This window comes from Gigantopelta aegis, chromosome 13 (genome assembly GCF_016097555.1).
Source record: "Gigantopelta aegis isolate Gae_Host chromosome 13, Gae_host_genome, whole genome shotgun sequence".
Classification (NCBI taxonomy): domain Eukaryota; kingdom Metazoa; phylum Mollusca; class Gastropoda; order Neomphalida; family Peltospiridae; genus Gigantopelta; species Gigantopelta aegis.
Genome location: NC_054711.1, coordinates 27,167,091 through 27,188,005, shown reverse-complemented (window position 1 = coordinate 27,188,005; position 20,915 = coordinate 27,167,091). Strand labels below are relative to the sequence as shown.

The window sequence follows — 20,915 nt, the reverse complement described above, 5'->3', positions numbered from 1 at the left end:
GAGAGGGTTGCATGTTAAGGGCAGACACAATGTCATGGCAAGGATGGAAAGGGTGTGATGTTAAGGGCAGTGTTTGATGGTAAAGATGGAGAGAGTGTGATGTTAAGGGCAGTGTTTGATGGTAAGGATGGAGAGGGTGGGATGTCAAGGGCAGACACAATGTCATGGCAAGGATGGAAAGGGTGTGATGTTAAGGGCAGTGTTTGATGGTAAGGATGGAAAGGGTGGGATGTTAAGGGCAGAATGATGTCATGGTAAAGATGGAGAGGGTGTGATGTTAAGGGCAGAATGATGTCATGGTAAGGATGGAGAGGGTGTGATGTTAAGGGCAGTGTTTGATGGTAAGGATGAAGAGGGTGTGATGTTAAGGGCAGACATAATGTCATGGTAAGGATGGAGGCGGTGTGATGTTAAGGGCAGACACGATGTCATGGTAAGGATGGAGACGGTGTGATGTTAAGGGCAGACACGATGTCATGGTAAGGATGGAGAGGGTGTGATGTTAAGGGCAGTGTCTGATGGTAAGGTTGAAGAGGGTGTGATGTTACGGGCAGACACGATGTCATGGTAAGGATGAAGAGGGTGTGATATTAAGGGTAGACACGATGTCATGGTAAGGATGAAGAGGGTGTGATGTTAAGGGCAGTGTTTGATGGTAAGGTTGAAGAGGGTGTGATGTTATGGGCAGACACGATGTCATGGTAAGGATAAAGAGGGTGTGATATTAAGGGTAGACACGATGTCATGGTAAGGATGAAGAGGGTGTGATGTTACAGGCAGACACGATGTCATAGTAAGGATGAAGACGGTGTGATGTTAAGGGCAGACACGATGTCATGTTAAGGATGGAGACGGTGTGATGTTAAGGGCAGACACGATGTCATGGTAAAGGTAGAAGAATATGGTTGTAAGAATAAACAGGGTATGAAATATTAATTTACCTGTTTTCTCCATTAAACTCGCACTTCACTTTGATTGAATTCTTTTTCTAAACAAAAAAATAGATAGAGTTGAAAAATGTTATTTGCATGTACCATTGGTGATAAAAAAAAAGTAAAGTTTGTTTTATTTAACGACACCACTAGAGCACATTGATTTTTTATCTTATCATCGGCTATTGGATGTCAAACATATGGTCATTCTGACACTGTTTTTTTAGATGAAACCCGCTGTCGCCACATAGGCTACTCTTTTACAACAAGCAGCAAGGGATCTTTTATTTGCACTTCCCACAGGCAGGATAGCACAAACCATGGCCTTTGTTGAACCAGTTATGGATCACTGGTTGGTGCAAGTGGTTTACACCTACCCATTGAGTCTTGCGGAGCACTAACTCAGGGTTTGGAGTTGGTATCTGGATTAAAAATCCCATGCCTCGACTAGGATCCAAATCCAGCACCTATCAACCTGTAGACCAATGGCCTAACCACGACCCAACCGAGGCCGGTCCATTGGTGATATTTCAATTAACATAGTAACAATAAATATTTAACTAATGAGACATACCTGTAATAAAAGTATTCAACTAACAAATGTCACTATTCAACTAACAGACTAATAATGTAACTATTCATAAGAGACTTACTTGTAATATAACAATTCTAAGAGATTTGCATGCACATGCAATTGTATTCAGTTAAAAGACTTACTTGTCATTATTCAACTAAAAGACTTATTTGAAATATAACAATTCGAAGACACTCACCGGTACATGTGCATGCAATGTAACTATTTAATTAAAAAAACATATTTGTAATTATTCAACTAAAAGACTCACTTATAACTTAACAATTCTAAAAGACTTATATGTACTTGCAATGTAACTATTCAACAAACTGACATGGAATGTAATTATTCAACTAAGTGACATAATTGTAACATAACTACTCACATAAAAGACTTACTATTAACTAACTATTCAACTAACAGGCTAACTTGTAATTTAACCAATGAACTATTCAAGTAATAGACTTACATGTAATTTAACCAATCGACTATTCAACAAACAGGCTTACTAGTAATGTGTCCATTCGACTATTAGACTAACAGGCTTACTTGCAATTTGACCAATCAACTATTAGACTAACAGGCATATTTGCAATTTGACCAATCAACTATTAGACTAACAGGCATACTTACAATTTGACCAATCAACTATTCAACTAACAGGCATACTTGCAATTTGATCAATCAACTATTCAACTAACAGGCATACTTGCAATTTGATCAATCAACTACTCAACTAACAGGCTAATTTGTAATTTGACCAACTGACTATTTGACTAACAGGCCTACTTGTAATTTGACCAATCAACTATTTGACTAACAGGATTACTTGCTTACTTGTAATTTGACCAATTGAATATTCAACTAACAGGCTTACTTGTAATTTAACAAATCAACTAACAGGCTAACTTGTAATTTAACCAATCGACTAATCGACTAACAGGTTTACTTTTAATCTGACCAATCGACTATTTGACTAAAAGGTCAACTTGTAATTTAACCAATCGACTATTTGACTAACAGTCTTACTTGCAATTTGACCAATTGACTACATGTATTCAACTAACAGGCTTACTTGTAATTTAACAAATCGACCAACAGGCTAACTTGTAATTTACCCAATCAACTAACAGGCTAACTTGTAATTTAACCTATTGACTAATCGACTAACAGGTTTACTTTTAATCTGACCACTCGACTATTTGACTGAAAGGTCAACTTGTAATTTAACTAATAAACTATTCGACTAACAGGCCTACTTGTAATTTAACCAATCGACTAATCGACTAACAGGCCTACTTGTAATTTAACCAATCGACTATTCGACTAACAGGCCTACTTGTAACATTTAACCAATCGACTATTCGACTAACAGGCCTACTTGTAATTTAACCAATCAACTATTCGACTGACAGGCTTACTTGTAATTTAACCAATCGACTATTCGACTAAAAGGCCTACTTATAATTTAACCAATCAATTACAGTATTCAACTAACAGGCCTACTTGTAATTTAACTAATCAACTATTCGTCTTACCTGCAGCTTAAGGAAGGCAGCATGTCGTGCATCCCTGTCACCATGACGCAAGCCATGTGCGAGACTACTCTGGATAGAAAGAAGGACATCATTCACATCCTGGTTATCTGAGGAAAAGAAAAATTACTTCAGTTAAAAACAGCTTGTATACAGTGACCACTAGCCAGTTACTTCAGTTAAAAACAGCTTGTATACAGTGACCACTAGCCACAGTTACATCAGTTAAAACAGCTTGTATACAGTGACCACAAGCCACAGTTACATCAGTTAAAAACAGCTTGTATACAGTGTCCACAAGCCACAGTTGCATCAGTTAAAAATGGCTTGTATACAGTGACTACTAGCCATGGTTACATCAGTTAAAACAGCTTGTATACAGTGACCACTAGCCATGGTTACATCAGTTAAAACAGCTTGTATACAGTGACCACTAGCCAGTTACTTCAGTTAAAAACAGCTTGTATACAGTGACCACAAGCCACAGTTACTTCAGTTAAAAACAGCTTGTATACAGTGACCACAAGCCACAGTTACATCAGTTAAAAACAGCTTGTATACAGTGACCACTAGCCACAGTTGCATCAGTTAAAACAGCTTGTATACAGTGACCACTAGCCACAATTACATCAGTTAAAACAGCTTGTATACAGTGACCACAAGCCACAGTTACATCAGTTAAAAACAGCTTGTATACAGTGACCACAAGCCACAGTTACATCAGTTAAAACAGCTTGTATACAGTGACCACTAGCCATGGTTACATCAGTTAAAACAGCTTGTATACAGTGACCACTAGCCAGTTACTTCAGTTAAAAACAGCTTGTATACAGTGACCACAAGCCACAGTTACATCAGTTAAAAACAGCTTGTATACAGTGACCACAAGCCACAGTTACATCAGTTAAAAACAGCTTGTATACAGTGACCACAAGCCACAGTTGCATCAGTTAAAAACAGCTTGTATACAGTGACCACAAGCCACAGTTGCATCAGTTAAAAATGGCTTGTATACAGTGACCACAAGCAGTGACCAATGGCTTGTAGCCACTAGCCATGGTTACATCAGTTAAAACGGCTTGTATACAGTGACCACTAGCCATTTACTTCAGTTAAAAACAGCTTGTATACAGTGACCACAAGCCACAGTTACATCAGTTAAAAACAGCTTGTATACAGTGACCACAAGCCACAGTTACATCAGTTAAAAACAGCTTGTATACAGTGACCACAAGCCACAGTTACATCAGTTAAAAACAGCTTGTATACAGTGACCACTAGCCAGTTATTTCAGTTAAAAACAGCTTGTATACAGTGACCACTAGAAACGGTTACATCAGTTAAAACAGCTTGTATACAGTGACCACTAGCCACAGTTACATCAGTTAAAACAGCTTGTATACAGTGACCATTAGCCACGGTTACATCAGTTAAAACAGCTTGTATACAGTGACCACTAGCCAGTTACTTCAGTTAAAAACAGCTTGTATACGGTGACCACAAGCCACAGTTACATGTACATCAGTTAAATAGCTTATATACAGTGACCACAAGCCACAGTTGCATCAGTTAAAAACGGCTTGTATACAGTGACCACTAGCCAGTTACTTCAGTTAAAAACAGCTTGTATACGGTGACCACAAGCCACAGTTACATGTACATCAGTTAAATAGCTTATATACAGTGACCACAAGCCACAGTTGCATCAGTTAAAAACGGCTTGTATACAGTGACCACTAGCCAGTTACTTCAGTTAAAAACAGCTTGTATACAGTGACCACAAGCCACAGTTACATCAGTTAAAAACAGCTTGTATACAGTGACCACTAGCCAGTTACTTCAGTTAAAACAGCTTGTATACAGTGACCACTAGCCAGTTACTTCAGTTAAAAACAGCTTGTATACGGTGACCACAAGCCACAGTTACATGTACATCAGTTAAATAGCTTATATACAGTGACCACAAGCCACAGTTGCATCAGTTAAAAACGGCTTGTATACAGTGACCACTAGCCAGTTACTTCAGTTAAAAACAGCTTGTATACAGTGACCACAAGCCACAGTTACATCAGTTAAAAACAGCTTGTATACAGTGACCACTAGCCAGTTACTTCAGTTAAAACAGCTTGTATACAGTGACCACTAGCCACGGTTACATCAGTTAAAAACAGCTTGTATACAGTGACCACAAGCCACAATTACATACGTTAATAAGAGTACTGGTGAGGTACATGATATCTATATTAATGAATAAGTTATGGGTACGATTCAAGTCATGTGTAATTTTTGCAATGGGATGGATGAACAGTTTGTTTTGGACCAACCACCATCCCAAGTTGTTCTACATGTGAGGTTTGATGGTCCTGTATGCATCTGTAAGCAAGATATGGTCCGGACAAGGATTTACTGTTATGTGCAGTAGACCATGAAAAGTAGGTCACAGTGACCTAGCAAATAGTATGTGACACAAGAAAAAGTTAAGAGATGGACAGACGGACGGACGTATGGACATCGCCATACCATAATATGACCCATCATAGACGGGCGTATAAAAAAAAGCTTGTATATACTGTGACCACAAGGCATGTGCAAGACAGTTATATATAAGTTTAAAAACAGCTTGTATACTGTGACCACAAGGCATGTGCAAGCCACAATTATATATAAGTTTAAATACAGCTTGTATACTGTGACCACAAGGCATGTGCAAGCCACAATTATATACAAGTTTAAAAACAGCTTGTGTACTGTGACCACAAGGCATGTGCAAGTCACAATTACATATACGTTTAAAAACAGCTTGTATACTGTGACCACAAGGTACAGTAGGGCGCGTGTGCAGGGGGAAGGTTTCCGGGGTCAAAACCCCCTGCTTACGCAAATGTTCTCCTTTTTTTACAATTTATTTGTTGGTAGGAACATGACTCAAAGCCCCCCCCCCCCCCCTCCCCTAAACTACACTCCCCAGTCTAGACATCTGGCTGCTAAAAATTCCTACACACATGCCTGTACAGTTATAGGATATAAGCCTCTTTAATTTTTTAAAATGTGCATGGGCTATAAATAAAAATTTAATTCCTGGTATGCATAAAACGTTGCAAGGTATACATGCAGCTTCATCATGAACTTTTTACTTGTGATGGTACACGAGAATAGGTCTGATCAATCAGACTCATGAGACGTGACTGTGATTAGACGTCCAGGCAGTGACCAGCTGGCTTGCAGCGATGCACATATTCCTGAGCGACGAAACGACACAGAAACAAACCTACGTGCTGGTCCCTATCGGAGTCGATCATGCATAGCTTTGTACACTCAACAAGAGCGTGCACCAACGATAACCAACGACGTGCAGGTCGTACAAACGATAACCCGGTCTCCTTCATTCATTCATTTCCTTTTATTTCCATGCTTATGGCCAATTAAGGACTGCAATCTAGCTTGATCCATACAGAAGGAAAGGAAGGTAATATTTTTATTTAACGGCGCACTCAACACATTTTATTTACGGTTATATGGCATCAGACATATGGTAAAGGACCACACACATATAGAGGAAATCCGCTGTTGCCACTTCATGGGCTACTCTTTTTGATTAGCAGCAAGGGATCTTTTATATGCACCATCCCACAAACAGGATAGTACATACCACAGCCTTTGTTATACCAGTTGTGTAGCACTGGCTGGGATGAGAAATAGCCCAATGGGTCCACCGATGGGAATCGATCGTAAACCGACTGTGCATCAAGCGAGTGCCTTACCACTGGGCTATGTCCAGCCCCCAATCAGTACAGGTATGTGTGCAGAGTGAGGGTTTCTGGGATTGAAACCCCTCCCTGCTCAAGCAAAAAAAAACATTTTTCTATATATATTTTCTTGAGAAAAATTACTCGATCCCTCCCCCCTATAAACTTTGGTCACTACAGTCTAGACCACCCCCACCCCCCTCCACTAACATTCCTGCACATGTACCTGCAGTGGCCTCGGTGCACTCATGATTTTCCCATTCCAACCAGATTTGCAGGACTTGGGGCCCATAGAACAAAAATTTATAAAATAAAAATCTGGTTTGTGCCCCATCTACTAGAGATGAAGGTGTTGGTCGGTATTTACAGATTACATTATTGACCATCAGGTCGTTTTTACCAGCTGTGGAGCGATAGTTCTAAATTGTATGACAAATGATTTTTCTTCACATCACTTGTTCAAGTGTTAATAAAAAGCCTTCAGTTTCTCCATGGCATCATATCAAGCATCTCTTTTCTTTCAATTATCTACTGCAATCAGATATACATTTTAAAAATGTTAAATATTATTGGTATTCTCATAGTATGAACTGGCGTGTCTGTGTCTGTGAAAAACAAATGGGTGGTGCTTAACTTTTGCACAGGTGTATATAACATGAGGCTGTTTAATATAGGTTATTCAGTATTATAGATATCCTGAGGAATGGTCTGTATTGACAATGATAAATGACTGATAAATAGGTGTGGCTGGGAAGGATCAGAGGGTTCAAATACCCACCCACGCCCTCGCTAAGGGTTCAAATACCCACCCACACTCTCACAGAGGGTTCAAATACCCACCCACCTCCTCGCTGGGGGTTGAAATACCCACCCACCCCCTCACTGAGGCTAAAATATTTTTCACTGTGCAATATTAGACTATTCATTTAGGGTTATATGGTGTCGGACATATGGTTAAGGACCACACGGATATTGAGGGAGGAAACCCGCTGTTGCCACTTCATGGGCTACTCTTTTCGTTAAGCAGCAAGGGATCTTTTACATGCACCATCTCATAGACAGGATAGTACATACCACGGCCTCTGATGTACCAGTCGTGGTGCACTGGCTGGACTATTCATGAAGTATGTGTCAAGCACAAATGTACGCACAAGAGTTTCTAGGTTTTTTTTAGACCCACCACCTAGATGCAAACCACTAATGATTATTATCGCTATCATTTCATGCCATCTATTTTTGTCCACTATACACATAGTAGTCAAATATCTCTTTAACATTTCACTTGAGAAAATAGGCCAGGTTAACATGACACAGATATATATGCTTTTTTTTTGCTTTTTTTTTACACCCATCAAAACAGCAGCATCTTAGAATAATATAGTAACACAGATCTGAAGCTAACAACAACACCCAACAGCAGTAAAACATTGAATGTCTGCATGCACATGTCTAGTTTGATGTTTATGATGGGTATGGCCACTCATTGCGGCCATAAAACAGTGCAGGAAAATATTATATACACCCACACACATTGGAAAACATTTACACAAGCTGAGATGTTTACTTACATGAGTATTAACAATGAAAAGTAAACTGCATGTATACTCAAGAAAGTTTTGACAGCTGGCGTCCAACAGGAGTTCTAATGATGCCTTAATTTATGTGGTTTGTGTTTGAACAGCCATTTAATTGACTGGTTATCAATTTTTATGATCGACTGGTCATCAGTTGAAATATGAAGCCAAGGTGACCGTGACCTTTTACGTACATCATTAATGTAAAGTTAAGGGACATTACTGAGTTTGCTGCAATTTTCAAAATGTTATCGACTAACAGCGACTTTTTAATGATTGTATTTACATATCAAATATATTTTTTTGCATAAAATATTAGTGGCTGTATATTAAACATGTTTCTGATCGTTCTAATATTTGAACGAGGTTAAATTCCATTTTATTTTCTTAAATTATATTTTTTTCGTACGGAATTATTTGAAGACAAAATCCAGTTTGGGATTCTTACAAATATTAAGATGATTAGAAACACATTGAATATACAGACACTGATATTCTAAACAAGAAAATATATTTAATATGTAAGTTTAATCGTAGAAATATTTTATTAGTCGGAAACATCTTACAATGCAGCAAACTCAGGAATGTCCCTTTATGCAAGGGTCGAGATAAAATGGAATATTTTACAATTAATAAATTGTACATGTACAGTGAAACCTTTTTAATCCAGACACCCACAGGATCAAGTGAGAAGTACGGCTTAAAGGGGTATCCACTTTAGAGAGGTTATGTTCATGTACTGGCCAATTGATTGAAAACATATTTTATTGTACAAAGAACAAAAGAATTGGACACAAGTTTGACAACTTAAAGACCCTCTTCTATATACATACAATATACATGGGCAATATATTACATAACTGTATATTTACAGGGGCGGTTTCCCAGTTGCACAGAACCCCCCCCGCCCCCCCCAATAAAAACAACAACAACCCCACCACATGGATCTAAATTGATGTCCACATAAAATTTATAATTTCAAATTATAAACATTTACATAGTTTTGGACCCCCCCCCCCCCCCCCCCTTTACCTAAAGCATAATCCACCCCTGATTTAAAGTACATAAACAGTCAAAGATGTTTAAAAGAGACCATAAAAATCACCTGGTTTTGAGGGAAGGAAGGAAAATATTTTATTTAATGACGCACTCAACATATTTTATTTACAGTTATATGGCATCAGACATATGGTTAAGGACTGCACAGATATTGAGAGTGGATACCCACTGTCGCAACTTCATGGGCTACTCTTTTCGATTAGCAGCAAGGGATCTTTTATATGACCCATCCCACAAACAGGATAGCACATACCACGGCCTTTGATATACAAGTCGTGGTGCACCGAGTGGAACGAGAAATAACACAATGGGCCCACCAATGGCGCATCAAGTGAGTGCTTTACATATATGCACTTTACTAGACAGGACAGCACATACCACAATCTCTGGTGTACCTTAATAATCAGACTAGATGTTTGTTTCTTGAAGACTAATAGTACAGGAATCTAATTAGATTCATATGAATTTCATTACAGTAACATATTATAGGCAATGGAGAATTTGTTTTGTTTAACGGCACCACTAGAGCATAGTGATTAATTAATTAATCATCAGCTGTTGGATGTCAAACATTTGGTAATTCTGACTCGTAGTCATCAGAGGAAACCCACCACATTTTTCCTAATGCAGCAAGGGATTTTTTATATGCACTTTCCCCACAGACAGGATAACACATCCCACGGAGTTTGATATGCCCTCATCATGGTGCACTGGCTGGAACGAGGAATAGCCCAATGGGCCCACTGATGGGGATTGTTCCTAATCCGACCGTGCATCAAGCAAGAGCTTTACCACTGGGCTAAATCTCACCCCTTTAGGAGTTGGATTCCTGGCTCCGTATTCATAAACATACTTAAGTCAATGTATGATACCTAAATACATACTTAAAGTACATTGATAAGTATCATACATTGACTTAAGTACTTTTATGAATATGGAGCCTGCTGAAATTCAAGTTCTAACTAATGCAATTGTACTGACTGACCAACTCACAAACAAAAATAAATAAATAAAAAATTAATAATTGGTTTCAGTAGATATCAGCAAGTAAATAAAAACAATTTTAAAAGATGAATCGGGTTCCTATTAACTCCTCTCTTTTTTCATAGCCATAGTCTGTCTATAAGCTTATCTCACATGTATATAAATCTTACTTATCTGTACTCATAAATCTTAACACCGAGTATCGCCAATCTCTGACCTGTTTTCCCACAGGGCAGACTGCAACAAAGATGCTAAAACACTGAGCTATTCATTACATGTAGACCCGATCTTACTTACATACATCTTAACTTATCAGCAGTCATAAATCTCAACATCAGCTGCTGTAATCTACGCTGACCTCTCTCCCACCCCCCCCCCCCCCTCCCCCAGGGCAAACAGCAAGCAAAATAATGGTGAGCTGTTGAAAACACTGAGCCATTCATTCAATGAGCTTTAATAAAGCTTAGAACGGTCATCCTATAAAACCCTGTATTCCACTGCCCTGAGGAACCCACCTCATTGGTTAAACCATCCTATATAAGGTTGGTAGATACTAGGTTCACAGCCCGGTACTCCCTCACCCCCAGGGCGACTTTATCAACTCAGTTGTGTGGTGGTTAAGCCATCAGATATAAGGCTTGTAGGTACTGGGTTTGCAGTCCGGTTCTCCCTCACCCCCAGGGCGAGTTTATCAACCCAGTGGTGTGGTGGTTAAACCATCCTATATAAGGTTGGTAGATACTAGGTTCACAGCCTGGTACTCCCTCACCCCCAGGGCGACTTTATCAACTCAGTTGTGTGGTGGTTAAGCCATCAGATATAAGGCTTGTAGGTACTGGGTTTGCAGTCCGGTTCTCCCTCACCCCCAGGGCGAGTTTATCAACCCAGTGGTGTGGTGGTTAAACCATCCTATATAAGGTTGGTAGATACTAGGTTCACAGCCCGGTACTCCCTCACCCCCAGGGCGAGTTTATCAACTCAGTTGTGTGGTGGTTAAGCCATCAGATATAAGGCTTGTAGGTACTGGGTTTGCAGTCCGGTTCTCCCTCACCCCCAGGGCGAGTTTATCAACCCAGTGGTGTGGTGGTTAAACCATCCTATGTAAGGTTGGTAGATACTAGGTTCACAGCCCGGTACTCCCTCACCCCCAGGGCGACTTTATCAACTCAGTTGTGTGGTGGTTAAGCCATCAGATATAAGGCTTGTAGGTACTGGGTTTGCAGTCCGGTTCTTCCTCACCCCCAGGGCGAGTTTATCAACCCAGTGGTGTGGTGGTTAAACCATCCTATATAAGGTTGGTAGATACTAGGTTCACAGCCCGGTACTCCCTCACCCCCAGGGCGAGTTTATCAACTCAGTTGTGTGGTGGTTAAGCCATCAGATATAAGGCTGGTAGGTACTGGGTTTGCAGTCCAGTACTCCCTCACCCCCAGGGCGAGTTTATCAACTCAGTGGATAGATGTATGACCACTATACCGACCTCTCTCACTAACAACTAATCACTAAGCACTAACAGTAGGACAGACTTCTATCTCAGTAACCATTAACAACTAACCCTCTGTCTTGGACAAACAGTTCAGATAGCTATGGTGTGCGTGTCCAGGATAGCATGCTTGAACCTTAACTGGATAAAAGCATGAAAATAAGTTGAACTGAATGGCAAGGTCTGGTGTATTGTTTTGAATGTTGGCATGTTTGTAGTTTACAGTTTGTTTTGTTTTAAACACCACTAGAGCACATTGATTTATTAATCATTGGCTATTGGATGTCAAACATTTGGTCTTTCTGAAATATAGTCTCAGAGAGGAAACCCGCTATATTTTTCCATTAGTAGAAAGCGATCTTTTATATGCACCATCCCACAAACAGGATAGCACATACCACAACCGTTGATATATACAGTCATAGTGCACTGGCTGGGACGAGAAATAACCCAATGGGCCCACCGATGGGGATCGATCCCAGACCAATGGTGCATCAAGTAAGCGCTTTACCACTGGGCTTGTTTTTTTCAACTTAATTCGAACATGATAATTTTTGGCAAACATATTTTGGGCAACAATGTTTGGCGCACTGTAAAAGCCCGGCAAATATTCTCTTTCATGACATGACATTAATTGATCACTGCGGAGTCACAATGTCTGTGATTTAAATCCACGTTCAAAGGATTTCTTGACTGCAATAACCCAAACATTATTGAGTAACTCTTTTATATGACAAGGGTGAAATATTTCTCCACGGTGCATTCTAATTATATATTTCTCATCGTTCAGACCCAAATGAACTGCATTGTTAACTGTAGCAAAAAGAAATGTTTTTTAAAAGTTACAAAGACTAAATCCAATCTGATGGTGCAAAATGCCAGTCATTACGTTTTATGTCCCATTGTCATAAACTGCAATAATATGCCAAAAATATATATCAGAACTCTAAAATTATAACGCATTAATAAAATTTGATAATTCAAAAAATTAACCTTTAATTCCTATAAGAGGTTATCTATACGAGCAGTCAAAAAGTGACAGCTTTAGACAGGTGACTGCTTTGGACAGGTGATTGCTTTAGACAAGTGACTGCTTTAGACAGGTGACTGCTTTACACAGGTGACTGCTTTACACAGGTGACTGCTTTAGACAATTGACTGCTTTAGACAGGTGACTGCTTTAGACACGTGACTGCTTTAGACAGGTGATTCCTTAAGACAGGTGACTGCTTTAGACAAGTGACTGCTTTAGACAGGTGATTGCTTTAGACAGGTGACTGCTTTAGACAAGTGACTGCTTTAGACAGGTGATTCTTTTAGACAAGTGACTGCTTTAGACAGGTGATTCCTTTAGACAAGTGACTGCTTTAGACAGGTGATTACTTTAGTCAAGTGACTGCTTTAGATAGGTGATTGCTTTAGACAGGTGATTCCTTTAGACAAGTGACTGCTTTAGATAGGTGACAGTTTTATAGACAGGTGACTGCTAAATGCACAGGTTCCTGTTAGCCTCTTCCTCCAGATTAGGTGGGGATTTTGTTTACTTAAAAAACTTTTTTTTTGGCCAATCTTAAAATATTGTTTATTTATTTTTATTTTTTTAATAAATAGATTGAAAATTTTTATTTTGTTAAGTCTGTCAAAATTGCTCTAACCATCATATGGCAGATTAGTCAAAACTTTATTTTTGGCTTTAAATGTTCACACTGAGATTTCCGACTTTCTTCTAGCTATAGGTTTTCAAAATTCCACCCACTTTAAACTACCCCCATGCACACACCCCCCCCCCCCTTCTTCCCTAGACACTGTAACTGGCAGGAGAGCGGGATGTAGCCTAGTGGTAGAGCGCTCGCTCAATGTGTGGTTAATTTGGGATCGATCCCCATCGGTGGACCCATTGGGCTATTTCTCGTTCCAGCCAGTGCACCACGACTAGTATATCAAAGGCTGTGGTATGTACAACCCTGTCTGTGGGATGGTGCATATAAAAGATCCCTTGCTGCTAATCGAATTTTAAGAGTAGCTCATGAAGTGGCGACAGCGAGTTTCCTCTCTCATTATCTGTGTGGTCCTTAACCATTGGTCTGACGCCATATAACCGTAAATAAAATGTGTTGAGTGCGTCGTTAAATAAAACATTTCTTTCTTTCTTCCTTTCTTTCTTTAAAGTGACTGGCAGAATCAGATGCATGCAGCGCCCAAAACCCCCTATACAATGACTGCTACATACATTAGGACAGGACCGCTGGATACAGGTGTAGGTATTCTAATCAAGAAAATATCTGTAATATGTAATTTTAGTCATCAAAAAGGCTCTAGTAGTCAGAAACATCTTACAATAGAAGCAAACAGAGGACAGTCTCTTTAATATGTATTTCTAATTTAAATGATCAAAAACAGCTTTAATAGTGAAAAATTGTGTTTAAATAGTGTTTAAAAACTAGGGTCTATCACATTAAATGTAAACAAAAAAACAGGATGAAAAAAAAAAATGTCATGGTATAGATCCTAAATAAAAATCATCATTCAATACCCTCATTAACTGCAACTGAAACAAGGGTCTAAGTATGAAGATTTTGTTGCAGTTCTTTTGTTTAACAATAGAACTAGAGCATATTGATTTACTAATCATCAGCCATTGGATATCAAATGTTTGGCAATTTGAAATATAATCTTAGAGACGAAACCTGTTACTTTTTTCCATTAGCAGCAAGGGATATTTTATGTCCACTTTCCCACAGAAGGGCAGCACATACCATGTCCTTTGATATACCAATCATGTTGGACTGGCTAGAACAAGAAACAGCCTAATGGGCCCATCGACGGGGGATTGATTGGGTGGGTTTAATTAATAGTACTTAATTTTAAATGTTTTTTGGTCACATTATCCAAAATAAAACTTATCCTTTAATACTTTCAGGAACTGCAACTGAAATAAGATTGTTTGTTTGTGTTGTTTAACGACACCACTAGAGCACATTGCTTTGTTAATCATTGGCTATTGAATGTTAAACATTTGGTAATTCTGACACATAGTCAAAGAGCCAGTGCACCACGACTGGTATATCAAAGCCTGTGGTATGTGCTATCCTGTCTGTGGGATGGTGCATATAAAAGATCCCTTGCTGCTAATTGAAAAGAGTAGCCCTTGAAGTGGCGACAGTGGGTTTCCTCTCTCAATATCTGTGTGGTCCTTAACCATATGTCTGACACCATATAACCATAGATAAAATGTGTTGAGTGCATCGTTAAATAAAACATTTCCTTTCCACAGTCAAAGAGGAAACCCACTACATTTTTACATTAGTAGCAAGGGATCTTTTATATGCACCATCCCACAGACAGGACAGCACATAACACAGCCTTTGATATACCAGTCGTGGTGCACTGGCTGGAATGAGAAATAGCCCAATGGGTCCACCGATGGGGATTGATCCTAGACCAACTGCACATCAGACGGGTACTTAATTTACTAGGCAACGTCCCACCCATTTGAAATAAGAATGCATAATGGTGTGTTTCCATGAATTACGTAAACCTAATCTCAATTTAACTTTTGTTAATCATAATTTCCAATTTACCTCAATTTTTTTTAAATGTAAACAAAAAACAAGGACGGCAAAAGAGACTTTGTTAACAAGCTGTCACCGACATGAACAGATCTACAGAGCTAGTAACAGGATCTCCAGCTGTGCTGTGTCAATTAAACAGATTAAAATCAGACATGTTGGTGCCCTTCATGCAACACTGACTACAGATGCCAACTGCATGCCGACTGGACAAGATTTACAGGCATGGTGCACTGTGTTTATACAGCGTTTGTATTGGTGTTTTATGTCTGTAAAGTCTTGAGCTGTGACAAACTGGTGTAATCTTAGACTAATATAGCTGTCAGCAATCAGCAGTCTACAGACTGAGTCACAGAATGGAATGTTTAGTAAACAATATCAATCAGCGACTACGGATTGAGTCACAGAATGGAATGTTTAGTAAACAATATCAATCAGCGACTACGGATTGAGTCACAGAATGGAATGTTTCGTAAACAATATCAATCAGTGACTACAGAGTCACAGAATGGAATGTTTAGTAAACAATATCAATCAGCGACTACAGATTGAGTCGTAGAATATTACAATATCGAGAACAAGCCTTGATGTCTGTTTCTGAAAGTTTAATCTGAAAGCTAATAATAATAATGAGAGGCGGGACATATAGCCCAGTGGTAAAGTGCTCGCTTGATGCATGGTCGGTTTGGGATCGATCCCCATTGGTGGGCCCATTCCAGCCAGTGCATCACGACTCTTATATCAAAGGCCAAGGTATGTGTTATCCTGTCTGTGGGATGGTGCATATAAAAGATCCCTTTCTACTAATGGAAAAATGTAGCGGGTTTCATCTTTAAGACTATGTGTCACAATTACCAAATGTTTGACATCCAATAGCCAATGATTAATAAATCAATGTGCTCTAGTGGTGTTGTTAAACAAAACAATCTTCTTTTTCTGGAAGCTATAATGCTAAAAACTGAGATGCAGATCTAAACTACAGCGGTTTTTTTAAACTTGTTTTAATCTGAATAGTGTACAATAGATGAAAAGAAAAAACTGTTCATGAAATTGATTATCAGAATTATTCAAACAGTTCGACATGAGAGTACATTCCATGGCTATTGATGTACCAGTTAAATTAAGGTCACTGGCTGGGATGTGAAAAACGTAAAGTCCATCACTGGTAGCAACAATCCCGTGCACGATGACTGGCATCCGAACCCAGTACCTACCAGCCTGTATAGACCGATGGCCTAACCACGATGCCACCGAGGCCGGTTCACCTCAAACACGTACTCAACCGACTGAGCTAAATCCCTCCACCAGCTGAGTCACAGAGTCAAAGAGTTAAATACATGCAGATAAACACTTAGCAAACCAGATTCCTAGACCATTACTTGGCCAGACTGCATTCTTAAAGTTGCAAGCTCATCTTAAAAAATTATAAAGTGTTTTTGTTTAACACTTATGGGGCCAAATTTACAAAGCCTAGTTTAGACTTACACGCGTGTAACTACATACATTTACAATGCTTAAACACCTGGTTATGTCTTACATGCATGTGACTACATACATTTACAATGCTTAAACACCTGGTTATGTCTTACACGCATGTAACTACATACATTTACAATGCTTAAACACCTGTTTATGGCTTACATGCGTGTAACTACATACATTTACAATGCTTAAACACCTGTTTATGGCTTACACATGTGTAACTACATACATTTACAATGCTTAAACACCTGTTTATGGCTTACACGTGTGTAACTACATACATTTACAATGCTTAAACACCTGTTTATGGCTTACACGTGTGTAACTACATACATTTAGAATGCTTAAACACCTGGTTATGTCTTACATGCATGTGACTACATACATTTACAATGCTTAAACACCTGGTTATGTCTTACATGCATGTGACTACATACATTTACAATGCTTAAACACCGGTTTATGGCTTATACGCGTGTAACTACATATATTTACAATGCTTAAACACCGGTTTATGGCTTACACGCGTGTAACTACATACATTTACAATGCTTAAACACCTGTTTATGTATTACACGTGTATAAATACAGACATTTACAATGCTTAAACACCTGGTTATGTCTTACATGCATGTGACTACATACATTTACAATGCTTAAACACCGGTTTATGGCTTACACGCGTGTAACTACATACATTTACAATGCTTAAACACCGGTTTATGGCTTATACGCGTGTAACTACATACATTTACAATGCTTAAACACCTGTTTATGGCTTACACGTGTGTAACTACATACATTTACAATGCTTAAACACCTGTTTATGGCTTACACGCGTGTAACTACATACATTTACAATGCTTAAACACCTGGTTATGTCTTACATGCGTGTAACTACATACATTTACAATGCTTAAACACCTGGTTATGACTTACACGTGTGTAACTACACACATTTACAATGCTTAAACACCTGTTTGTCTTACACACGGGTAACTACACACATTTACAATGCTTAAACACCTGTTTATGACTTACATGCGTGTAACTACACACATTTACAATGCTTAAACACCTGTTTATGTCTTACACGCGGGTAACTACACATTTACAATGCTTAAACACCTGTTTATGACTTACACGCGGGTAACTACACACATTTACAATGCTTAAACACCTGTTTATGACTTACACGCGGGTAACTACACACATTTACAATGCTTAAACACCTGTTTATGACTTACACGCGTGTAACTACACACATTTACAATGCTTAAACACCTGTTTATGACTTACACGCGGGTAACTACACACATTTACAATGCTTAAACACCTGTTTATGACTTACACACGTGTAACTACATACATTTACAATGCTTAAACACCTGTTTATGTCGAAACCCCTCCTTGCTCCAGCAATCAATCAGGCGAGCGCTGTACCACTGAGCTATGCCCCGCCCCCTTTTTAGCCACACATGCCCTACAGTATATAGAGGTACAAGAACCTTTAATTTATAACATTATATATCCAGTGGCATTCCCCTAAATTTTGGGACAGTTATATTTTAATTTAATTTTTTTTTTTTTTTTTTTTCAACATTGGAGAATCTGAGATATCCCATCAGGAACATTTGTGGCTTTTGGCCACATGTCATTCCACCCCCCTCCACCTCCACCCCCCCCCCAATAGATTTTCTGAATACACCACTGATATCAGAAATATCAAATGTTAGACATCCAACATCTGATAATTCAATTAATGTACATGTAATTAAAAAACCCAAAAACGTTTAAGACTATGCATATACATGTGTCAGAATGATCAAAGGTTTGACATATACAGGTAACAGCTGATTATCTGCCATGGGGGTCATTAAAGAAATCAATGTGCTCTAGTGCTACCTTTAAGCAAAACAACCATTAAAGGGACATTCCTGAGTTTGCTGCATTGTAAGATGTTTCCGACTAATAAAATATTTCTACGATTAAACTTACAAATTAAATATATTTTCTTGTTTAGTACATCAGTGTTTGTATATTCAATGTGTTTCCGGTCGTCTTAATATTTGTAAGAAACCCAAACCCAAACCCAAAAAATATTTTAGGAAATAAAATAAAATTTAACCTAGTACAAATATTAGAACGGTCAGAAACACGTTTAATATACAGCCTCTAATATTTTATGCAGAAAAATATATTTCGTATGTAATTACAATCGTTAAAATGTCTCGGTTTGTCGATAATTAACATCTTAAAATGTGAAGCAAACTCAGGACTGTCCCTTTAACTGAAGACTACGAGTTAGAATTAACAAATGTTTGCTATTCAATACCCAACAATTACTTGTTCAATGGTCTCTAGTGATTGTGAAACAAAAGTTAAAAGTTTTTGTTTTGTTTAACGACACCACTAGATCACATTGTTTATTAATCATTGGCTACTGGATGTTAAACATTTGATATAATTTTTACATATAGTCTTAGAGAAGAAACCTGCTAAATTTTTTCATTAGTAGCAAGGGATCTTTTATACATATTTCACTATCCCATGACCTTTGATATACCAGTCGTGGTGCACTGGCTGGAACGAGAAATAGCCGAATGGGGATCGATCCTAGACTGACCATGCATGCATCATGCAAGTGCTTTAATACTGGGTTACATCCAACCTGTGATTACTTAATCAACGAGTTTTAGTGATCGTTAAACAAAAACAAACGTTTACTTTCTAAGTACTTCTAAGCTACATGCTAGCCTAGTGTGTAATAAATGTAAATGGCCAGTGACATATTAAATTAACAGCCTGCTAAAACCCGGCCATTGAGTACATCTGTTATTGCCCAGCAGGCTATTGTCTAGGATATAGATCCCAACAGTAATGTCATGAATAATTCAATAATGTCGCCAAGGTCATCTGCTTCATTACTGAATGCCGTCACTAGTGTAATAGATACTCAACAAAATTAATTAAGATACATATTTTCGACATTTTTTTTATTTTTTTAATATGGTAAAAAAGAAGATATAGATTCTTGTATTGTACAGTTAAAGTTAAAGTTTGTTGTTGTTTAACGACACCACTACTACACAATGATTTATTAGTCATCGGCTGTTGGATGTCAAACACTGGGTAATGTTTTACATGTAGGTTTTAGTCATGGAGTTTTACGTGCACATTCAGAGCAAGCTGTTGTAGTGCACACCTGTCATGGACACAGGTGCCTGCCTTGGCTGGCTCCTCTGTCCAGGACAGTTAAAGGGGTTGGGGTGGGTGGGAAAAGGGATTGCCCGCATTGGCAGGTACAAGAGAACACCAGCAGCCTGACTGGGATTGGTAGCGGGTGGGGGGTGGGGTGAGTGTGTGTGTGTGTGTGTGTGTGTGTGTGTGTGTGTGTGTGTGTGTGTGTGTGTGTGTGTGTGTTGGTGCTATTGAATTTTTAAAAGTCCTGTAGGATTAAGCAAATAAAGAAAGGTTGCGCAGTTTCAATGAAGGAATCTGGGCGCTTTTTGAACCGTCCACCAAAAGATAAAGGGGGGATTTTTTCATTAGTAGCAAGGGATCTTTTATGTTCACCATCCCACAGACATACCATGGCCATTGATATACCAGTCGTGGTGCACTAGCTGGAACAAGAAATTGCCACCAACAGGGATTGATCCCAGACAAGTAGGGCATCAGGCAAGAGCTTTAACACTGGACTATATGTCTCGCCCATGAACCAGTGAGTATAGAAAGAAAGAAACAAAGGAATGTTTTATTTAACGACGCACTCAACACATTTTATTTACGGTTATATGGCATCAGACATATGGTTAAGGACCACACAGATTTTGAGAGGAAACCTGCTGTCGCCATTACATGGGCTACTCTTCCGATTAGCAGCAAGGGATCTTTTATTTGCGCTTCCCACAGGCAGGATAGCACAAACCATGGCCTTTGTTGAACCAGTTATGGATCACTGGTCGGTGCAAGTG

The 20,915-nt window shown here is 38.8% G+C and overlaps 1 protein-coding gene across 2 annotated transcripts in view; it reads right to left on the bottom strand.

Annotated features, from left to right (window-relative positions):
• Window positions 1-20,915, bottom strand: part of LOC121387435 (mitogen-activated protein kinase kinase kinase 2-like) — a 133,546-nt gene that overhangs the window by 38,024 nt on the left and 74,607 nt on the right. For both annotated transcript variants that reach the window (XM_041518547.1, XM_041518548.1), the window contains exons 3-4: window positions 3,045-3,151; window positions 942-988 (exon numbers count right to left, since the gene is read on the bottom strand). In XM_041518547.1, coding sequence (XP_041374481.1) covers window positions 942-988; window positions 3,045-3,151 — 154 coding nt within the window. The remainder of the gene's footprint in view (window positions 1-941; window positions 989-3,044; window positions 3,152-20,915) is intronic.